Below are 24,065 nucleotides of genomic sequence, written 5' to 3' on the forward strand. Positions count from 1 at the left end.
GGAGTTGAACTGTTCATAAACGATGAGATCGATCATCGAGGCCTCGGCCTCGACTTTGGGCCAAAGTCCTCGGCTGAAGGACGACACGACTCGGTGGGGATTTCAATCTACGATGAATAGCAGCTCGTGGTTCAGTGATGGCTCGGCAACTCTCGAATTCACGGTCCGACCTACAAAACAAAAGCACGGGTGACGTCGATGGAGGGTGGCGACTGCTCTGGCTGCAACCGACGACGTCGGGTGGAGCTGCAGATTGCAACGACAGTGATTTCTGGCGTGGCAGATGGACCGGCGAGGGTCTCTGTCTATTCACGGTCCACCGTCGTCGCGACACAATGGCTAGCAGGGCTTGGTAGGGATGGAGACTCGACCTGTCGGGTGGTCGAGCAGCCACTGGTGGCTGTCGGCTTTGGTACGAGCGAGGCAGCCGGAGCGAGGCGGTGTCTACTCGAGGAGGAGGCAACAGACCTCGCCATGGGCGAAGGCAGTGTGGCATTAGGTGAGGCACGGTAGCGGCTGAAGGCCCGACAGCAATGGACGTCGTCAGTGTCGGGGATTCGATGACTGCTAGTCAGCGGCAGCAAAGGCTGCGCGAGGTGATAGCCGACCGGGGGCGGCCACCGGGGATTCTCGACTGTGCTCTTCCTCTGTCTAATTCTCACGTGTATTTTCTGAGACTGAATTTCCGACCTAGAGTTTTTGCTAGGTTCAATTTTTGTCTATCTATGGAATAGTCCCCCAAATTTTGGGTCTTTGCAATTTGATCATCAGGGACGAAAGTTTGATCAATTAGACCCTCGCGTGGCGGGCCCGCCGATTGAATCGGCTTGGCTGACCTGTGGCTTCTTTCGCAGCTTGTCTGCTCCTTCTGTGCTTAATTGAGTTCTTTTTTCTAACTAATTAAGCTTTAACTGAAGGCCCTTTTCCCCTAATCAAAGTTTAATGGGCTGAATCAAGCGCCAGTTAGGCCCTAATAGCCTTATGAATTTCGACACACACCCCCCTTGCAGGCTGAGTTCTGCCTTGGTTCACGCGTCGATTTCGAGTCCATTTTCGCCACCGGTCCGATTAAAATGCAAGAACACATGTTTGGATAAATTAAACTAAACTATATGAAATATGATTTAAATATTTTTACTGGGGACTATAGTTAATTCCTAGTTTTTTATGCAATAAATGACTAAATGAATTGCCAAAACTTAGATGTCAACATTTAGGAACATAGAGCAATTCCTAACATCCTAGTATTTCACGCAACAATTCAACCACAGAGAGCCTTCCCTGGTCAAACTGCACAAACCTAGCTTTCCTTTTGAATCAAATTTCCTATAGCTAAGGGTTTGTTTGGTAATTCTTTTGTTCCCGAAATAGAAAAAGAATATAAACCCATTTGTGCACGTGTTGATAGAGGAAAAGCAAGTCGCGACACTACGTTAATTGACTTTTTGTTCCTGGGAACAAAAACAAGAAGTAAAAGAAAGTAATTTATTTATTACCGGGAGCAAAAAGCGAAACAAAGTCATTTTAGAAAAACAAGCTCAGTACAACTTAATACTCATCTTTACAACCACGAGACCACCGCCGGTCATTGTAGGTCGTCGATTGCCACTGTCGTCGACGGTCGCCACCGCCGCAGCTGACGGTCCTTACCGCCTCCATCGGCCTTTTTATAATTAAATATAAAAAGTTAAGACTATAAATTTTTAGGTTCATACCAAACAAATTTATGTTCCTTTTATATTTTGGAAATAAAAACTTTGTACGATTACTAAACGCGTTCTTCTATTTAGAAGCTGCCCTCGGGACAGAATAAAAAAAATATCATTTCTACTCAGAAATTATTCTCGGAACCGAAACGTTACCACACGCGCCCTAATTGATAGCAATTCGTACTAGAAACCATAAAAAGAAGCAGCAGCAGCAGCATGGCAATTTATTTCGAATTCATTTTATTATACTACAGCACCAAAACAAAGTTTTAGTAAACTTACAGTACTCAATAATGTGTGTGCACATTACGTGCCTTATGCTAGCTTAAAACATGTACAGATACAGAGGTGAAAGGTAACAACCATCATCTTTAAGGAAAGATCTTCAGTTATGTATTTTACCCGCACGTTTGCGTTTGCATAAGCAAAACTGAACGTATAGCAAGGAGAGAAGAGACAAGTTCTAACAAAATTTATGCTATAGAGAATAGACATGTTGTTTCATTGTTGTCCGTGTTAACCCCGTGCAAAGAGTTTCTCTCTGATCTTTTGCAGCTGATTTGCAACTCCGCTGATGCTCATCCGCCTTCCAGGCACTTCATCGGAGCAAACGACTCCAATATTGTATATTGTAACCAAGCACTCTTGAAATATGCCGTTGCTTTCGGAGACCCAATGTTGAGGACGGCGGGGGCTTGGATGATTCTCTTTTTCTTGGAGCAGAATGCGATCCGTAATTTCCCGCACTCGTTCGAGCAAAGCTTCCGCCACAAAGCTATGAAGAGTCAAATTATCTCTGAAGGTGTCATTGGTGGGACTCAACCCCGTGAACATCTCCAATAAGAGGATGCCGTAATCGTAGACGTCGCCTTCTCTTGACACCTTGCATCCCATCGTATATTCTGTCACAAATGTAGATCATAGTGCAGGTGAACTTTTGGAGTGTGGATCATTAAAGCAGAGTGTAATGGGCGTAAGAGTTATCATGCGGCTACAAAACTCACAAAAAGACCCATCAACATCTTTTACCTAAATAAACTTTCTTGCTTTGAAAGAGATTACCCGGTGGAGCATAACCGATTGTTCCTCTTATGCCCACCGAGCTCGTCCGATTAGTCACGGTATTAGAGGATGATCCAGGGAGGAACTTTGCCAATCCAAAGTCACCAACATGGGCGACCATCTCAGCATCTAAGAGGATATTGCTCGGCTTTAGATCACAATGTATGATGGGGATGTGGCACTGGTGATGAAGATAATCCAAGGCAGAGGCGACATCAATGGCAATGTTTATCCTTTGAAAGAAATTCAATGTCCGGGTAGGCTCATTCCTGTGAGATGGTGTTGGGTTTGGGTGTAGCCACCTTTCGAGGCTTCCATTTTCCATGTACTCATAAACTAAGGCCTTAAAATCATTTTGCTGATGATCAACACCCGAGCAAACCGTCAATATCTTTAGAAGATTTCGATGTCTCACGTTCCTTAATGCCTCGCACTCCGCCAAGAAGCTCTTTAGAGCACCACGATGCACTAAATGAAGCACCTTCACCGCAACGGTCGTACCATTTTCCTTAAGTATCCCCTTGTAAACAGAACCAAAGTTTCCAACACCGATCAAATTCATTGAAGAAAAATCATCGGTTGCTTTTAAGAGTGCTCGATAAGATATGTTTGGACATGAGTCGTCCATGGAAGTTGAAATCGGTTCTTTTACTTTCTTCTTCAACCAACGAAGATATAGAAAAACCAGAACAAGAGCTATTCCAAGAATGACAAAAGTAGCACAAGCCGACGATACCAATATATGGATTTTTCTTCTCTTGGAGCGTTTGAAGGTGCACTTGGGGAGGTGAAATGCTGGCAATCCCCCACAAAGCTCATCGTTCCCAATAATAGAAGTCGCAGTAGCATTCTTAAAGACTCCTTCAAGCGGTAGCATGCCTTCAAAGCTATTGTAAGACAAATTCAAAAGTTTCAGGGACCGAAATAATGCTAAAAATTCCGGAATCTGACCCGTTAAATTGTTGCGTGAAAGATCTAGCTCTTCAATACCTCCTAACGATTTGATCGATTGAGGAATGGACCCACGGAAAAAGTTTCCCCCCATCCTCGGTGAGGTCAATCCAGTACAATCCCCTAAACTATTTGGGATTTCACCTACCAACATATTGTCCGAGATGTCTAACTTGGTCAGAGTTTTCAAGTTCCCTACTTCCATGGGTAGAACCCCACTCGGATAGTTCCGAGACAAGTTCAAAATGATTGTTATCGAGGAGAGACCTATGAGCTGTGGGGGTATGGTACCGCTGAGATAATTATTAGAAAGATCAAGCGACCGCAGAGATTGACACTTTGACAGATGTGAAGGAATTTCCCCATGAAAGTTGTTCCAACCAAGACTTAGTATGATCAACTTGGTTAGATTCCCTAAAGAAGTTGGGATTGTCCCCCCCAGGTTGTTATCGATTAAGCGCAATGCCCCTAGATTTTGTAGATTCCCGAAATTTGAGGGAACCTCGCCTGAAAACTTGTTGGAATACATATTTAAATGGTCCAGGTTGACTAGACTTCCAATCTCTCCAGGAATCTCACCAAACATAAGGTTCTCATTCACACCGAACCACTTGAGAGCGATCGAGAAATTACCTATGCATTTGGGCAATGCCCCGCCGAGTCCGTTACGATCAATTCCGAAGAACTCTAATCTGGTGGAGTTTGTCAATGAGCATACGAAGCTCAAGTCTTCGGCATTCCCACTTCCCAGATGGTTATCAAAGATGGCAAAATACCAAAGCGAAGGCATATTTCCGAAAGAAGGCACTTTCCCCGAAAGCTTGTTCTTTCCGGCTTCGATGACCTCCAGCTTTGTCCAATTGGACACCGAGGGAGGAATCGGTCCCTCAAGTTTGTTCACGGCAATGCTGAAAAATTGAAGATTTGGGAGCGTCAAGCCTAAATCTGCGGGAAGACTCCCTTGTATCTGGTTTTCTAAAACGTCGAACCGGGTCGAGAGGAGGAGATTGAGCAATGAAGACGGAATTGTACCGGACAATCTGTTTCCCCCGACGGTGATAGTATCTAAACTTGTCGGGCGGCCTAGATCTTCGGGAATGCTCCCGCCCAAGTTATTTTCCGTGAGTTCAAGACGCCGCAGTGAAGACAAGTTCCCAAAGGAGGAAGGCACATTCCCAGAGAGTGCATTTTTATAAAAGGACAAAAATCGTAGCTTCGATAATGAACCGAGTTCCGTGGGAATTGCTCCGGTTAGTTGGCTGAATGCAATGCTGACGGATTCGAGCTTTGAGCAAGCCGACAAGTTTTTGGGAATTTCGCTGGCCGGTGAATTGTTGTCTAGCCGTAGAAAACGCGGGCGGCGCAACCGCCCGACTTGCGGAGGGATTTCTCGAACGAGACTATTATTCCGGAGATCAATTACACTCAAGAAGCTTAGGTTTCCGATGTGAGGAGAGATGGGCCCCGAGAGTCCTAGCGATGTCAAGTTCGGGACCGTAACCCTCCGGTGCCTCGGGCCGCATGTGACACCGTGCCAATGGCAAAACCCGACGGTGTCATTCCACGAGGCAAGCCCCCCGTAAGGGTCTTTGACCGCCGCCTTAAATGCGAGCAGCGCGAGTTTGTCGGTTTCATTTGTGGCGGAGGAGGCTTGGCCCAAGCACGGTGCAAGAGCGAGAGACGAGAGAAGGAAACGGCATGCCGGTGCGGATCTTTGCGCAAAACCGAAGTGCCCAAGTTCCATAGCTCGAGCAGAAGTTGGTAGAAATGAAAGGAGGGAGGGAGCTTAAGACTTTAAGAGGAAACTGTGAAGGGCCTTTTCGGTTTTTCCTTTTTCCAATGTTGCATACAAGCCAAAACAACAGCTTATCGAGTTGGTTTTCTCGGGCATCCAAGTTGCACTACTTTCTCATCCGAACCGTCCCAAGCAAAACGAATCTTGACTCGGGTTGCGATTGCAAAGTCGATGAAGCCGGCCTGCCCAATAATTCACTCCCATCTTTTTCCATCCACATTGGAAGAGACTTTGGACAAGCTATTTTCTGCATCCGGAGTCTCTGGATGACGGTGATGCGAGTACCCAATATTTTCTCTTAGGAAAAGTCTTTCCTGACCGGACACGGTACTAACCGTGTTATCAATTTTTTTCTTTTTCTTTTTTTGTTATTTGCTAACCACAAGTTTGTGGCTCGCATTTAATCGTCCAAGTGGATGGTCGAGCCGACAAGCCTCTTTTTTGCAAGTAGACCCGATAGACCTGGTCGCTCCCATTCTTTCCATCTACGTTGGAAAAGACTTTTGACAGGCTATGTGTGCATCCGAACTTGCTGGAAGACGTTGATGCATGTACCCAATATTTTCTCGCTTCACCCTCTTTTCGACCATACCCACATCTACCAATCTCCACAACCATGGACCGTTGCCGGTCGCTGCCTATCCCCGCCCTCCACCGGCCGCCGCCCATGACCACCACCAACCTCCGACCATCGCTTGCTCCCGCCTACCGCAGACCCTTACCGGTCGCCACCTGCCGACCGTCCTCGGTAGCCAACCACCGCTAACCTCCGCCGGCCGCGGATCGTCGCCGGCCTCCGTCCATTACCGACCTTCACCGGCCACCGCCCACGACCACCACCGACCATTGCCTGCCCCACTCACCGCAGACCTTCACTGGCCGCCACCTGCCAACCGTCCCAAATAGCCAACCACCTCCAACCTCCATCGGCTATCGCCCATTGCCGCCCGCGACAGCCAACCACCATCGCCACCAACCGCCAACCTTAGGAAAAGTCTTGCTTGCCTGTACACGGTACTTGCCGTGTTAAGCTTGTCATCAATTTTTTTCACAAAAACTCCTGTTCTTTCCCGTAAATAGACCCGGTAGACCTGGTCACTCCCATTCTTGCCATCCACGTTGGAAAGGACTTTTGACAGGCTAGCTACGTATGCATCCGAGTCACCTGGATGACGTTGATGCATGCATGTATCTCTATATCTACGTGCTGACAGGACAATCCAGTCCCAGTTGTCATGTCCCATAATTTATCAACCTTCGTATGATTCCGTGGAAACTCCTCCGTCCTCTATTTCGCACATTTCATTTTCCATTTTCTCCATATATTTTTTTTTTCAGTTTTTGAATTTTGGAAATAACGCTGGTCCTATTTCATATTTCCTTAAAACTTTTCTCTGTCTACCATGTGGAATGCCACATAGGATGCCATCACAGCACTCCCCAACAGCTTCAAAGCTCGCATACGTTTTCGTTTATATTTTAACGGAACAAAACAACGAAAAATAAATAATTCAAGAACCAGATTGGCCAAAAGATGAATTCGGGGTTGTCGATGCGCAAATTGAAGCCTTTGTATTAGCAAAATTGATATAAGTAGTAAGCCTCCGAACGAGCGGTGCCGGAGAATTCGCACTTACGCCCTTAGAAAAATCCAATACACAGAAGTTACATTATTGAGATGTGGGACTGATTATACTAAGGCATATTTAGACAACACTTGCTATGCGTATCGAGATCCTTTTAATTGCTGCATACCGGAAGGTTCGACTTGAAATCTATACATCCTTATTCGCCCTGTTAAAATGTGTCTCAAGTTTGAGTCTGTGAAGTTGGTTGACTTTTGATCATGTATTGAAGTCGCCGATGCAATAAAAGGAAAAGGTAAAGTCCAAACTTGGGCTTGTTGACCGAATAAGTCTCCCACCCATGTGAGAGCTCGGTTTCATATATGCTTTCCCTTAATTTAGGCATCCTTTTATATTAGGTATGCTCTCCCTTAATTTAGATATCCTTTATATTAGGTATGCCCTCTCTCTTTTTCCGCATTTAACCATAAATTCTAACATTGGGCATGTGTTACTATACCACAATGCACACCCCCCGAAAATCGATTTGGTATTCTTTTCTTGAGATATTTTCTAAACACTAAGACAGATTGGGAGCCCACCAATTTGCCATTAGCTCTCATACCATTTGTTCAGAGTGCGCAGCAGAAGCTTCATCGAGAAAGATCGCCAAGAGATAGCCTAAATTCGAGCCTGTTTATATCAAGTTGGAGCCATTTTCACTCAAAAGCTTAAGTCCATGAATTATCGGTCAACTTGGATATATTAATTGCTCAATACCATACCATTTCTCCGACGTAAGACTTCTCTACCATAACTCACATGTATATCTTAACACACCCACCATAGTCACAGTGTTGCCCTTATCTGATCGAACTTATAGCTCTAGCATCGGAGAGCTGTCCCCGATATCCATTTACTTTGCTCTAGAATTAAGCGGTGGTAAGCCACTATTCCTAGTCAAGTCGCAGAATCCAAGCTGTCCTTTGAATCTGACTCCCAACAGCTAATTGATTGGAATTCGTCGTAAGGAGCATCATACAAGTAAAATGACAAAAAGGAGCAAGGTAATTTGATTTGGATTTATTTTAAAACACTATAACACCAAAACAGAGGGCTTAGTAAATTGACAGTGCTCAAGAATGTGTGCGCATCGCGGGGCTTATGCTTAATTCGAAATATGTACAGAATCGGATGGCAAATGATAATCAACTATCATCTTTAAACAAAGATCTTCAGTTATATATATTTTACATGTACATTTGCCTTTGTGCAGAGAGAGAGAGAGTAATTTGGTCAAAAGATGTGCTTTAACTAAAATTGGTGTGGAAATAACGTCACCCTTGTGGTTATTTACTAAAATAAGATATATGATTTTAATTGTTTCATTAAAACATCTTATTGTTGTGAATTTTGGACTGGCTCGCACTTTTTCTACTCCTATTATGACTTTGATACTCTTTATTGTATATGTTTTTACCATCTTATCATTTGTATGGCCATCACTTCTGGTACAACTTTATAGACTTCATTTTTTATTTATTGTTTTGTCAACTCTTTTATTTTCTTTTTTCTTTTTCCCCTTACGGGTCCCACTTTCCTCCTTTTTCCACGCCTTCCACTTCTTCTTTTTTTCTTCTTCCAAAAACCCCAATGTCTCCTGTTTATAATCTATTATGGCAATGGAGCTGCTAAAGTGATATTTTGATAGTATCGTTAGTTATTTTCGACCATTCGATCTCCCAATCAAGTTTTATGCAAAGCATATGGTGATGATGCGTGAATCTATCGTTGAAATTGCATTCTGTTATTAGTCAAATTAAGACAACAGATGGAGATGTTTCTGCTGAGATTCCAGGCAAGGGCTGCAGCATCACTGAAGTAGCTGAAACCCCATCTCTGAAACAGGATAATGGCCATGATATTAGCTTTTTCAAGACTGGAAGCAGCCAGAAAGATCGTCTTACAATGTGGAATGAAAGGAAGCCGATATCTGTAGAAGAGAGACTCAATTTTGAAGGGCCTGCCATCCAAGACCAAACCAAAGAAAACTTGGTTTACAACTCATCCCTTTCAACTTCGAATCTCAAAGAGCCATCTACAGTGGAAAATAAGGATGACAACATGGAGGGAATGAAGTCTGGAAAGTTGCTAACAGAGGATCGAGGATTAAGACTAAAGGAAAGTGAGAAATGTTATTCTCTGGTAATCTCAGATGCTGGGGTGAATGATGGGAATCCAGAGGCTGGTGATAATGCCCAGGTTGAGGAAGCTCGGAAAAATCATGATGTGAGACTTGCAACTGAGTTTTCGATAGCTGAGAAACTTCAAGATTTAGATGAAATGGTTTTGCGAAAATGTGGGACCATTCCCAGGGTTGTCTAGTGTGCTTTCTGCCAGTCATCAGAATGCTCAGAGGTCCATTTGCTTTATTTCCATGCAACTTTTATCTTCTGGGTTTGATCCGGAATGTAATGCTTTAGACTCAGAAGCTAAATGCTACATATGCAATTTATGATGGCAGGCTTCAGGAGAGATGGTCCACTACAGTAATGGTGAGCCTGTTCCTGCAGATTACAATGGAGGATCTAGGATCATACATTCACACAAGAATTGCACTGAATGGTAAGAAACACTTGAAATATGACAAAAATACAACCAGTTTACATTTATATATCCAGCCAAATAATCTGGTTAATGTAATCAGAGGAATTTCTTGATGGTGATCATATCATATTTTTCTGCATCCTTCCACCTTTAAATTATATTAAAACAGTGGCTGCAGAAGCTTCAAACTTCATAATTGTGATTGTCTAATGTCCAAGGCTGCTGTTACTTTTGATCTGGCTGAGCCTAACAAGGCTAAACTCTACATGTGCAGGGCTCCTAACGTCTATTTTGTGGATCGTCAAGCTATTAATCTTGAAGCTGAATTAGTCAGGAGTCGAAGAATAAAATGCTGTTGTTGTGGAATCAAAGGGGCAGCTCTTGGATGCTATGAGAAAAGTTGTTGCAAGAGTTTTCATGTTACTTGTGCCATGAAGATCCCGCAATGTAGATGGGATACAGTAAGTTTCATGGATGCACTCATAAGTCGTATACAACATTTGGCCGGCCACATCTTCTTCGTTATCACATTTTTTCTTTAAATTCTCATTGGAACAGGTTAATTTCGTTCTATTGTGCCCGCTTCACTTTTCTTCTAAATTGCCTATTGAAATTCCCAGACCTCGAGAGATACAGAGTTCTTCAAAAGAAGAGTATGTTTACAAATTTCATTTACTGAATTTTGATAAACATTATGAGCCTGATGAGATGGCTTACACATAACTTTTACAGGTAATCACAATTTTGAATCTATACATTTGGTTTGATCAATAGTGCATAAAAAGACACCTTCCTTCGAGATTGGATAGGTAGCATGTGTTTTTTTGAATAGTATGGTCGGAGTTGGACAACGACGGTCGACTAGCTCAGCTAGTTCGCGACAGGGCTCACGGTGTTTTGTGGCAAGACACACAGCAGCAAGCTCACGGGGTTATCATGGCTGAACGACGGCGAGACCGCGGCGACTCACGGTGGGGCTTTCAATCTGCGACGATTAGCAGCCCGCGGTTTGGTGATGGCTCGGCAACTCTCGAGTTCACGTGATTGATCTACAAAACAAAAGCACGGGTGACGTTGGTCGAGGGTGGCGACTGCTGTGGCTGCAATCGACGACGTCAGATGGAGCTGTAGATTGCAGCGGACAGTGATTTCTCGATGGTGCAAGAGCTGGACCGGCGAGGGTCTCTGTCTATTCGTTGTCCACCGTTGTCGCACCGCAATGGCTACCAGCGCTTGGTAGGGATGGAGACTCGATCGGGTTCTTTTTTCTAACTAATTAAGCTTTAACTAAATGCCTCTTTTTCCTACATTAACATTAACATCAATATCAATATCACCTTTATCCCAAGCTAGTCGAGGTCGGCGGTCAAAGGCCCCTTTTCCCTACTTGGAGTTTAATGGGCTGAATCAAGCTCCAATTAGGCCCTGATAGCCTTATGAATTTCGACAACCACAACACCCCCCCACCCCCCGGCTGGCTGAATTCTATTTTGGGCTTCGGCCTGGTCCGCATGTTGATTTCGGGTTCGTTCTCGTCGCCGGTCCGATTAAAATGCAGGAATACATGTATGCATAAATTAAACTAAACGATATGAAAAATGATTTAAATATTTTTGCTAGGGACTAACTATAGTCCCTAATTTTTTATGCAATAAATGACTAAAAGAATTGCCAAAACTTAAGTGTTAACATTTAGGAACATAGAGCAATTGCTGACATCCTAGTATTTCGTGCAACAATTCAGCAACAGAGAGCCTTTCCTAGTCAAGCTGCACAAACCAAGATTTCCTTTTGAATCAAATTTCCCATAGCTAAGGATCTGTTTGGTAATTGGTAACATTTTTGATTATGTGTTTTTCTACTCTTTTGTTCCCGGAATAGAAAAAAAAAACATAAACCCGTTTGTGTACGTGCTGATAGAGGAAAAGCAGGTCGTGACAGTACATTCATTGATTTTTTGTTCCCGGGAACAAAAATAAGAAGTAAAAGAAAGTAACTTCTTTGTTCCCGGAAACAAAAAAAACAAATAAAATGCCATTTTAGAAAAACAAGCTCAATATAACTTAATGCTCGTCTTTACAATCACAAGTCCACCGCCGGTTATCGTCTGTCACCGATCGCCATTCTTGTCGACGGTCGCCGCCGTTGTAGCTCACCGATCCTAGTTGCCTCCATAGGTTTTTTTTTTTATAATTAAATATAAAAAGTTGAGAATATAAATTTTTAGGGCCGTACCAAACACATTTCTGTTCCTTTTTAATTTTGAGAATAAAAAATTTTATGCGATTACCGAACGCGTTCTTACGCTCAAAAACAGTTCCCCAGGATAGAAATGAACAAAATATCATTTCTACTTAGAAATTATTCCCGGAACATAAACATTACCACATGCACCCTAATTGATAGCAATTCGTACTAGAAGCCATAAAAAAAGAAAAGAAAAAGAAGCAGAAGCAGCAAGCCAATTTATTTCGGATTCATTTTGTTATACTACGGCTCCGGAACAAAGTTTTAGTAAACTTACAGTACTCAATAATGTGCATGCACATTACAGGCCTTATGCTAGCTTAAAACATGTACAGATACGGATGGTGAAAGATAACAACTATCATCTTTAAGGAAAGATCTTGAGTTATGTATTTATGCTATAGAGTATAGACCTGTTGTTTCATTGTTGTCCGCGCAAACCCCGAGCAAAGAGTTTCTCTCTAATCTTTTGCAGCTGATTTGCAACTCCGCCGATGCTCATCCGCCTTCAAGGCACATCATCGGAGCAAACGACTCCAATATTGTATACTGTAACCAAGCACTCTTGAAATCTGCCGTCGCTTTCGGAGAGCCAATGCCGAGGACAGCTGGGGTTTGGATGATTCTCTCTTTCTTGGAGCGGAATGCGATCCGTAATTTCCAGCACTCGTTCGGGCAAAGCTTCTGCCACAAAGCTATGAAGAGTCAAATTGTCTCCGAAGGTGTCGTCGGTGGGACTCAACCCCGTGAACATCTCCAATAAGAGGATGCCGTAATTGTAGATGTCGCCTTCTCTTGACACCTTGCATCCCATCGTATATTCTGCCACAAATGTAGATCATAGTGCGGGTGAACTTTCGGAGTGCGGATCATTAAAGCAGAGTGTAATGGACGTAAGAGTTATCATGTGGCTACAAAACTCACAAAAAGACCCATCAACATCTTTTACCTAAATAAACTTTCTTGCTTTGAAAGAGAGATTACCGGGTGGAGCATAACCGATTGTTCCTCTTATGCCCATTGAGCTCGTCTGATTAGCCACGGTATCGGAGGATGATCCAAGGAGGAACTTTGCCAATCCAAAGTCACCAACATGGGCGACCATCTCAGCATCTAAGAGGATATTGCTCGGCTTTAGATCACAATGTATGATGGGGATGTGGCACTGGTGATGAAGATAATCCAGTGCAGAGGCGACATCAATAGCAATGTTTATCCTTTGAAAGAAATTCAATGTCCGGGTAGGCTCATTCTTGTGAGATGGTGTTGGGTTTGGATGTAGCCACCTTTCGAGGCTTCCATTTTCCATGTACTCATAAACTAAGGCCTTAAAATCATTTTGCTGATGATCAACACCCGAGCAAACCGTCAATATCTTTAGAAGATTTCGATGTCTCACGTTCTTTAATGCCTCGCACTCCGCCAGGAAGCTCTTCAACGCACCACGATGCACTAAATGTAGCACCTTCACCGCAACGGTTGTACTATTCTCCTCAAGTATCCCCTTGTAAATAGAGCCAAAGTTTCCAACACCGATCAAATTCATTGAAGAAAAATCATCGGTTGCTTTTAAGAGTGCTCGATAAGATATGTTTGGACATGAATCGTCCATGGAAGTTGAAATCGGTTCTTTTACTTTCTTCTTCAACCAACGAAGATATAGAAAAACCATAACAGGAACTATTCCAAGAATGACAAAAGTAGCACAAGCCGACGATACAAATACATGGATTTTTCTTCGCTTGGAGCTTTTGGAGATGCACTTGGGGAGGTGAAATGCTGGCAATCCCCCACAAAGCTCATCGTTCCCAATAATAGAAGTCGCGGTAGCATTCTTAAAGATTCCTTCACGCGGTAGCATGCCTTCAAAGCTATTGTAAGACAAATTCAAAAGTTTCGGGGACCGAAATAATGCTAAAAATTCCGGAATCTAACCCGTCAAATTGTTACGTGAAAGATCTAGCTCTTCAATACCTCCTAACGATACGATCGATTGAGGAATGGACCCACGGAAAAAGTTTCCCCCCATCCTCGGTGAGGTCAATCCAAGACAATCTCCTAAACTATTTGGGATTTCACCTACCAACTTGTTGTCGGAGATGTCTAACTCGGTCAGAGTCTTCAAGTTCCCTACTTCCATGGGTAGAGCCCCACTTAGATGGTTCCGAGACAAGTCCAAAAAGATTGTTATTGAGGAGAGACCTATGAGCTGTGGGGGTATGGTACCGCCGAGATTATTATTAGAAAGATCAAGCCTCTGCAGAGATTGACACTTTGACAAATGTGAAGGAATTTCCCCATGAAAGTTGTTCCAACCGAGACTTAGTATGATCAACTTGGTTAGATTTCCTAAAGAAGTTGGGATCGTCCCTCCTAGGTTGTTATCGATTAACCGCAATTCCACTAGATTTTGCAGATTCCCGAAATTGGAGGGGACCTCGCCCGAAAACTTGTTGCCATACATATTTAACACCTTCGGGGTGACTAGACTTCCAATCTCTCCAGGAATCGCACCAAACATAAGGTTCTCATTCACGACGAACACCCCGAGAGAGCGCGAGAAATTACCTATGCATTTGGGCAGTGCCCCGCCAAGTCTGTTCTGACCAATTCCGAAGAGCTCTAGTCCGGTGGAGTTTGTCAATGAGCATACGTAGCTCAAGTCTTCGGAATTCCCACTTCCCACCTGGTTATCGGAGAATTCAAAACGCCTAAGCCTAGGCATATTTCCAAAAGAAGGCACTTTCCCCGAAAGCTTGTTCTTTCCGAATTGAATAACCTCTAGCTTTGCCCAATTGGACACCGAGGGAGGAATCGGTCCCTCAAGTTGGTTCGTGGCAATGCTGAATAATTGAAGATTTGGGAGCGTCAAGCCTAAGTCTGCAGGAAGACTCCCTTGTATCTGGTTTTCTAAAGCGTCAAACTTGGATCGAGAGGAGAGATTGAGCAATGAAGACGGAATTGTACCGGACAATCTGCTTATTGGGACAGTGATGTAAGTTAAACTTGTCAGGCGGCCTAGATCTTCGGGAATGCTCCCGCCCAAGTTATTTCCCGCGAGTTCAAGAACACGCAGCGAAGATAAATTCCCAAAGGAGGAAGGCACATTCCCAGAGAGTGCATTTTTATAAAAGGACAAAAATCGTAGCTTCGATAATGAACCGAGTTCCGTGGGAATTGCTCCGAATAGTTGGCTGAATGCAATGCCGAGGACTTCGAGCTTTGAGCAAGCCGACAAGTTTCTGGGAATTTCGCCGGCCGGTGAATTGTTGTCTAGCCGTAGAAAACGCAGGCGGCGCAACCGCCCGACTTGCGGAGGGATTTCTCGAACGAGACTATTATTCTCGAGATGAATTTCACTCAAGAAGCTTAGGTTTCCGATGTGAGGAGAGATGGGTCCCGTGAGTCCTAGCGATTGCAAGTTCGGGACCGTGACCCTCTGGTGCCTCGAGCCACATTTGACACCATACCAATGGCAAAACCCGACGGTGTCATTCCATGAAGCAAGCCCCCCGTAAGGGTCTTTGACCGCCGCCTTAAATGCGAGCAGCGCGAGCTTGTCGGTTTCATTTGTGGCGGAGGAGGCTTGGACAAAGCACAGTGCAAGAGCGAGAGACGAGAGAAGGAAACGGCAAGCCGGTGCCAGATATCGCACAAAACAGAAGTGCCCAAGTTCCATAGCTCGAGCGGAAGTTGGTAGAAATGAAAGGAGGGAGGGAGAGAGCTTAAGACTTTAAGAGGAAACTGTGAAGGACCTTTCTGGATTTTCCTTTGTCCAATGTTGCGGACAAGCCGAAACAACAGCTAACCGAGTAGGCTTTCTCGTGCATCCAAGTTGCACTACTTTCTCGTCCGAACCGTCCCAAGCGTAACGAAGCTTGACTCGGGTCGTGATTGGGAAGCGAGTGAAGGCGGCCTACCCAATAATTCACTCTCATCTCTTTCCATCCACATTGGAAGAGACTTTGGACAAGCTATGTCTTGCATCCGGAGTCGTTGGATAACGGTGATGCATGTACCTAATATTTTCACTTAGGAAAAGTCTTGCTCGATCGCACACGGTACTAACCGTGTTATCAATTTTTTTTCACAATTTCTTTTTTTTTTCTTTTTTGTTATTTGCCAGCCACAAGTTTGTGGCTCGCATTTGACCGTATGTTGACATCTAAATTTTGACTAATTTTTTTTAGTTATTTTTGCGTAAAAATTAGAACTAATTTTAATTCTAAACAAAAAAATATCTCTCATATTTAATTTTTACATAAATTGCATTCGCATTTCGTTGGGTCGGTAGTGAGAGAATAAGCTTAAATTGGCAAATAGACCGATAGTGATCATCATCGATCAAAAGAGGAAGCGGAGTTATGTTTTGGTGGACATAATCATGAAAGGGGAAGAGTATTTGAAGGATTTTGTTTGATACTTTCGGTGAGAAAGTGGGATTCGAACTAAAACCCCTTTAAGTGGAGAATGAGTGCGGGGAACAAGAGTGATTTTCGGACGAAGATTACCACTCAACCACTCTCCCGACACTCCGGAGAGCACGAGAAAATAAGCCGGTAGGCCATAGAAAAAGTGGGGGTGAGTTGGAGAGCATTTCGGACTTGGTGGACAACAATCCAGAGAGCACGTTGCAGAGGAGGATGTTTTTTTTTTCTCTCATCTTCGTCCAAGTTACGTTGTGGGGGGAGCTGGAGAGCACCGATTCAAAAATGCTCAACATTTTTAAGATAAGATAAAGATAGAGAGAGAGGAATTCTGGGGCAAAGGAGCGAGGGAAGGAAGCTTGATGTAGATTTTTCATGGAGAAAAACAGGGAGGGTGGTCTTCCGGGAGGATGACTTATTTGCATCTCTATTGATCCTTCTTTTTCTAAGCTTTTGCTCATGAACTTCACTTGTAGAGACGCTAAAAGAGCAAAACAATTACGAAGGCCATTCGTAGAAGATTCACGCCAGAAAAAAGAAAGAGAGAAGTCAACGTCCATTGACCGGTCAACCATCAACGTTGCGGCGACGTGGCGCCACATCGCCAGGGGCTATTTCAAACCCTTTTTTTTTAAATTCGGATAATTAAATATCCAAAAAATGAGAAATTGTGAAAAATTCAGAAAAATTAAAAAAAAATCAATAAAAATTTTAAAAAAAATTCCAAAAAATCCCAAAAATTAAAAAATGGCCACATTCAACTGGCCAACCCTATTTTTGGGATTTTACGTCCCAATCCCTTCTGAAAATAACGATTTTACCCCTTAAGGGTAAATCGTCCCCGAAAATTCCTATAAATTCAGAAAAATGTCAAAAAATAGGAAATGACCTCAATCAACTAGCCAATCCTATTTTCGACGCTTTGGGCTCTCGATTCTTTAAAAAAAAAAAATAAGGTTTAGACGAGCACCACGAACTTTTCGGATCTTCATTTTATAACCGATCAAGGTTGTCGAATACACCTTGAGCCGTCAAGCTCGTTACCGATGTTATTCCAAGCGATTGGATCATAAGAATCAGAAAGGTTGAGCCTACTACTGGTGGTTTGTAAATTTACTTTCAGCAATTTATTTTTCGTTCATACCCCAAGATCGGAAGATCGAGTTTCATGCTAGTGGTTTGTGTGAGTTCTGTATATGAATATGTGTGATATAAATTTCAAAAATAAAAAAGGGAAAAGTTCGTTGAAAACTTCCTAAAAAATTTCAGAAATTCTCAAAAATTGAGGAATGACCACGCTTAAGCGGCCAATTCTATTTTTGAGGTCTCTCCTTCCGATATGCCCGAAAAGACGATCATATCCTTTAGGGGTAAATCGTTTCCAAATTTTTTTGAGATTTGTGAAAATGCCAAAATTAGGGTTTGGGTCAGGTTAGGTGACTAATTCTTCTATTTGGGTTTTCAAGTCTCGTCTTTTCTTGAAATGACGATTTTACCCCTCAATGGGTAAATTGCCTTTGATATCCCAATGAGTTGTGGAAATTACTTAGAATTAGGGTTTGGGTCAGGTGGGTGGCCAATCCTTTTATCTGGGGCTTTCACATCTCATTCTCTTTAAGAAAATGACGATTTTACCCCTCAAGGGTAAATTGTCTCCAAAAAATGCTAGAAAATTCTAAAAAATATCGAAAATTAAGAAATGGGTTAGTTTAGGTGGCCAATCCTATTTTTGACGCTTTTCACTACGGATCTCATCCGAAATGACAATTTTACCCTTTTTGGCCAATTGTCCCTAAATTTTTTCAAAATTACGATGTTGCCCCTCATGGGTAAATCATGTCCAAAGCACTCATGTTTATCCTCCGAAGCGCGATTGGATGTCCTCTAATCCAATAGGGCTCTACTAGGAATGCCATGCTGATTTGATGCGATTTATCCGCATGATCCGATTCCTTGATTTGAGCACTTTCTTTATTCATTGTGTTTGCTAGGGTAGTTATTCCCATCCGCATGAACTCCTAGATTTAGGATTCGTATCCTATTCATCCGCATGAAATTTCGAGGTTAGAAAATTCAGTCAACTTAGGCACCGAAAGGGCATTAACTCTGGTAGTTGGCATAACTAAGTTCCCGATCCCATTTCTCTGGTTTTTATAAAATCGAATAGAAGCTCCCAACTACTCGATAGGATTTTCCAATCATACCCTCCAAGAAATGATTGGTGGCCACTCCTTGGCATGCACACGTAGCACATGTCACTAGACCGCACCGAAGGTAACCTCCGTTGCGATTTGGGTAATGGGCCTTGGGAGGGGCTCACGTTCGAAGGTCCACATGCAGCTGGGTCGGAGAGACGACCCATTAGCCCTCATACTCAAGAGCTCTCGAGAGGGTCTCGACACTATCCATGTGGATGGTTAGGCTAGCAAGCCTCTTTCTTGCAAGTAGACCCGGTAGACACGGTCGCTCCCATTCTTTCCATCCACGTTGGAAAAAACTTTTGACAGGCTATGTGTGCATCTAGAGTTGCTGGAAGATGTTAATGCATGTACCAATATTTTCTCGTAGGAAAAGTCTTGCTCGACCGCACTTGATCCTAAGAGTGCGCATGATACACTTATAGAAATGGATTTTCGCTCCAGAAGTGCTTCTGAAGGCGAAATCGGTTTGGTAATTTAACTTATGAAGCTTAAATCCATTTAATAAAAATTTTTACTTTTGAAAGAAATTTCTATTTTTGAAGTTGTTTTTCCCCCCAATTTGAGAAGTTAAAAAAATAGTTTTTTCAACTTAAGAAGTACTATTCGTCTTACCTTCTTTTTAATACGCCCTCACCTTCTTTTCGATCATACCCACATTTGCCAACTTCCGCAACCGTGGACCATCGCCGATCGCCACCTATCCCCGATCTCCACCGGCCACCGCCCACTACCACCGCCAACCGCCGACCATCGCTTGCCCTCGCCCACTGCAGACCTCTACCGGTCGCCACCGGTTGACCGTCCCCGATAGCCAACTACCGCTAACCTCCACCAGCCGCGGACTCTTGTCGGCCACCATCCATCACCGACCTTCATTGACCACCGCCCACGACCACCATCGACCATCGCCCGCCTTCGTCCACCGCAGACCTTCGCCGGCCACCACCCGCCGACCGTCCCCGATAGCCAACCATTGCCGATCTCCATTGGCGGCCGCCCGCGATCGCTAACCACCGTCGCCACTAGCCACCAATCACCAATCACCGATCACTGCCCACCGCCCACTGCCAACCTTAGGAAAAGTCTTGCCTGATCGCACAAGATACTAATCGTGTTAAGCTTGCCATCAATTTTTTTTTCACAATTTCTATTTTTTTTTTTTTGTTATTTGCCGCCCACAAGTTTGTGGCTCCCATTCTTTCTCGTAAGTAGACCCGGTAGACTTGGTCACTCCCATTCTTTCCTTCCATGTTGGAAAGGACTTTTGATAGGTTAGCTACGTATGCATCCAGAGTCACCGGATGACGTTGATGCATGCACGTATCTCTATATCTGCGTGGTGACAGGACAATCCAATCCTAGTTGTCATGTTCCATAATTTATCAACACTCGTATGATTCTGTGGAAACTCCTCCGTCCTCTATTTTGCACATTTCATTTTCCCTTTTCTCCATATTTTTTTTAGTTTTTGAATTTTCGAAATAACGCTGGTCCTATTTCATATTTCCTTAAAACTTTTCTCTGTCCGCCATGTGGAATGCCACATAGGATGCCACCGCAGCACTCCCCAATAGCTTCAAAGCCTCGCCGACGTTTTCATTTAGATTTTAACGGTACCAAACAACGAAAAATAAATAATTCAAGGACCAAATTGGCCGAAAGATGAATTCGGGGTTGTCGATGCACAAATTGAAGCCTTCGTATTAGCAAAATTGATTAAGTAGTAAGCCTCCAAAAGAGCAGTGTCGGAGAATTCGCACTTACACCCTTAGAAAAATCCAATACACAGAAGTTACATTATTGAGATGTGGGACTGATTATACCGAGGCATATTTAAACAACACTCGCTATGCGTATCGAGTGTCGACACATATCCTTTTAATTGCAGCATGCCGGAGGGCTCGACTTGAAATCTATATATCCTTATTCACCCTATTAAAATATGTCTCAAGTTTGAGTCTTTGAACGTGGTCGACTTTTGATCATGCACTGGAGTCACCGATGCAATAAAAGGAAAAGGTAAAGTCCAAACTTGGGCTTGTTGACCGAATAAGTCTCCCATCCACGTGAAAGCTCGGTTTCATGTATGCTTTCCTTTAATTTAGGCGTCCTTTATATTAGGTATGCTCTCCCTTAATTTAGATATCCTTTATATTAGGTATGCTCTCTCTCTTTTTCCGGACAGAACCATAAATTCTAACATTGGGCGCGTGTTACTACACCACAATGCACACCCCCGAAAATCGATTCGGTATTCTTTTCTTGAGATATTTTCTAAACACTAAGATAGATTGGGAGCCCACCAATCCGCCATCGGCTCTCATACCATTTGTTGAGAGCGCGCAGCAGAAGCTTCATCGGGAAAGATCGCCAAAAGAGAGCCCAAATTCGAGACTGTTTATATCAAGTTGGATCCACTTTCATTCAAAAGGTTAAGCCAATGAATTATCGGACAACTTGAATATATTAATTGCTCAACACCATACCATTTCTCCGACGTAAGACTTCTCTAACATAACTCACATGTGTATCTTAACACACCCACCATAGTAACGTGATTGCCCTTATCTGACTGAACTTATAGCTCTCGCATTAGAGAGCAGTCCCCGATATCCATTTATTTTGTTCTAAAATTAAGCGGTGGTAAGCCACTATTCCTAGTCAAGCTGCAGAATCCAAGCTGTCCTTTGAATCCGATTCCCAACGGCTAATTGATTTGGAATTCGTCTTAAGGAGCATCATACAAGTAAAATGACAAAAAGAAGCAAGGTAATTTGATTTGGATTTATTTTAAAACACTATAACACCAAAACAGAGGGCTTAGTAAATTGACAGTGCTCAAGAATGTGTGCGCATCGCAAGCCTTATGCTTAATTCGAAATACGTACAGAATCGGATGGCAAATGATAATCAACTATCTCTTTAAACAAAGATCTTCAGTTATATATATTTTACATGTACATTTGCCTTTGTGCAGTTAGAGAGAGAGAGAGAGAGAGAGAGAGAGAGAGAGAGAGAGTAATTTGGTCAAAAGATGTGCTTTAACTAAAATTGGTGTGGAAATAACGTCATCCTTGTGGTTATTTACTAAAATAAGATATATGATTTTAAGTGTTTCATTAAAACATCTTATTGTTGTGAGTTTTGGATTGGCTCGCGCTTTTTCTACTCCCATTATGACTTTGATACTCGTTTTTGTATATGTTTTGACCATCTTATCATTTGTATGGCCATCACTTACGGTACAACTTTATATACTTCATTTTTTATTTTTTATTTTGTCAACTCTTTTATTTTCTTTTTTATTTTTCCTCTTACGGGTCCCACTTTCCTCCTTTTTCCACGCCTCCCACTTCTTCTTTTTTTCTTCTTCCAAAAACCCCGATGTCTCCTGTTTATAATCTATTATGGCAATGGAGCCGCTAACGTGACATTTTGATAGTACTTGTCGGTTATTTCTGATCACACGATCTCCCAATGAAGCTTTATGCAAAGCACATGGTGATGGTGTGTGAATTTATTGTTAAAATTGCATTGTCCCCGACAATATCGTTAGGAAAGCATTTCCCTATGACAATCCCGTCGTCCTCCCGTATCTCTGTCCTCTATTTTGATTAATGACATGTTCATCCTCATCCATCCTTTCCATGATACCCTTTTCATACGATTTTATTCTCAAAGTTGGAAATCACGTGAAAATTTTTTCCACTAACAAAGGCGGCTCGAATCACTATGGTTGCAATCGGTGTTCATAAGGGGATCCCCACTGGAAACATTAATTTTAATCAAAACTATTAATTACAATTAGAAGAGTTCAGAAGAAAAAATGTTTTCGGTCCTAGGTTGAGCTAACACTAATGAACTTAGTGCTCTGAGAAGGGGGATGTAGTTGTTGACAACGAGAAGAGTGAGGCTTACTTGACAGATGGTTAACATCCGATGCATCCAATAGCTATCTCAAGAGGTCAGCCTATAAGAAAAGGAACAAAAATAGTTGAGTCTCAATACCAAATGGATTTTCCTCGCATATGCTGGGTTTTCTTTCAAACGACACAATTCATATTGAATACAGTAAGCATAACTTTCAATATTTCGAAGACATGCCTTGTATAATTACGTAGCATCCGGTGAACGAAGTTTTCAAGAGTGGCCAATTTTTCCATTGGAATAGCCATTTGGCCCATGTATTTTGCGACATTTCCCGAAGCAATAGGACTCGGTGTGGTCGAAGAAAGTGTGTCCACGAGAGATTGCTGTAGCGCTTCCATTCCTTGAGATAGAGCATCTTTGGCTTGTTGCGAAGATCGGTGCAAATTACATATGCCCATCAATTGTTGATCTGTCAAAGGCTCAATGTGGTTCTTGAGAATCTGAAGGTTCAAAATCATGCGGACGCAAAGGGTTAATTCCCACACCACCCTTCTATCTTAGTCAACGAGGAGGAGCTTGTAAAGAAATTGATCACCTTGTGAAGTTAAGAGAACAGAGAGACGGGATGACGACGGGATTGGCATCATAGATAATAAACCGGGGACGTCTTGGAACAAGAAGGAGTGGGAGGCGTGGAAAGGAAGAAGAAGGAGGGGGAGGAAAGTGGGACCTGTAAGAGAAAAAAAAGAAAAGAAAAAAGGAAACAAAAGAGTTGGCAAAATAATAAATAAAAAATGAAGCATACAAATTTATACCAAAAAGTGATGGGCCACATAATGAAGTGTCAGAGCTATATGATGAGTGGAAAAAGCGCAAGTCTTTTGAAATTTAGTCATTTTTAGTAAATTCCGGTTTAATATTTGTGTTGATGTTTATTCGGGTTTGTCAATTTTAGCAAGCACCAACTCATTAATAAGAACCTATACATTAACTATTAATCATATGCAGTCATACGATATCATATACTAACCGAGATGACTGAAAAGTAGTATTACATCCTAAGTTCTAAACTTGACACCTGCTAGACTTTATGGCAACTTGTCTCGGTATTTATTGATGAGTGCCGCGAGTACAAATGACAATCAGAAGATTCAGGGTACAATACTTATTGACACGTTGGAAAAAGTTGGGAGAAGTGAAATTGGAGCATGCGCTCGAATGACTGGAATTTAGAGATAACCAAACAGATAAAATTCTACGGCTGTTCATGGTGATTGTAATTCATAGACAATTTGATGAGAAATGAATACCGATAAAGAATTGTAAATGCCCATCTCGCCATGCATATTTATGCACCTCAAGGACTATGTAGATAACATCATATACGATACGAAAACTTCTCATGTCCAGCAGCTTAGATGAGTAATACCATGTACAGTCTTCCTAAGCGAGCTCAACGTCAATTGACACGGCAAATGCACACATGAACAGCGCAACATAATTAACACCCAGGGCCAACATTTGACATATTAAAAGCACGCGTAAACAACAAGCACTACAACATGCTTATATGTCTAACTTTGTTCGCATTTTAATCAACTGTATACAGGGAATGCAATAAGACACAGCCA

General features: G+C 42.7%; 3 protein-coding genes and 1 long non-coding RNA gene across 4 annotated transcripts; 1 reads left to right on the plus strand and 3 right to left on the minus strand.

The window, feature by feature from the left end:
- Positions 1 to 2,724: 2,724 nt before the first annotated feature.
- On the minus strand, positions 2,725 to 4,512 carry LOC125316447 (probable LRR receptor-like serine/threonine-protein kinase At3g47570). The gene has a single exon (XM_048284774.1). It carries the CDS (start codon positions 4,510 to 4,512, stop codon positions 2,725 to 2,727), a length of 1,788 nt encoding a protein of 595 aa, XP_048140731.1.
- A 4,502-nt stretch (positions 4,513 to 9,014) lies between these two features.
- Positions 9,015 to 10,412, plus strand: LOC125316448 (protein BREAST CANCER SUSCEPTIBILITY 1 homolog). The gene is made up of 4 exons (XM_048284775.1): positions 9,015 to 9,500; positions 9,607 to 9,707; positions 9,964 to 10,150; positions 10,248 to 10,412. The coding sequence occupies exons 2-4, from the start codon at positions 9,619 to 9,621 to the stop codon at positions 10,410 to 10,412; spliced, it is 441 nt and encodes a 146-aa protein (XP_048140732.1). The 5' UTR covers positions 9,015 to 9,500; positions 9,607 to 9,618.
- Positions 10,413 to 12,444: 2,032 nt separating this feature from the next.
- LOC125316449 (probable LRR receptor-like serine/threonine-protein kinase At3g47570) lies at positions 12,445 to 13,797 on the minus strand. The gene is made up of 2 exons (XM_048284776.1): positions 12,921 to 13,797; positions 12,445 to 12,758 (listed from the first exon to the last, which is right to left on the minus strand). Exons 1-2 carry the CDS (start codon positions 13,795 to 13,797, stop codon positions 12,445 to 12,447), a joined length of 1,191 nt encoding a protein of 396 aa, XP_048140733.1.
- Positions 13,798 to 14,655: 858 nt separating this feature from the next.
- LOC125316548 lies at positions 14,656 to 23,755 on the minus strand. Its single transcript, XR_007199682.1, has 3 exons — positions 23,745 to 23,755; positions 21,892 to 21,898; positions 14,656 to 14,914 (listed from the first exon to the last, which is right to left on the minus strand). It is a non-coding gene; the product is annotated as an uncharacterized LOC125316548 (long non-coding RNA).
- Positions 23,756 to 24,065: the final 310 nt, after the last annotated feature.

The sequence above is a fragment of the Rhodamnia argentea genome, chromosome 9 (genome assembly GCF_020921035.1).
Source record: "Rhodamnia argentea isolate NSW1041297 chromosome 9, ASM2092103v1, whole genome shotgun sequence".
Taxonomy (NCBI): Eukaryota; Viridiplantae; Streptophyta; class Magnoliopsida; order Myrtales; family Myrtaceae; genus Rhodamnia; species Rhodamnia argentea.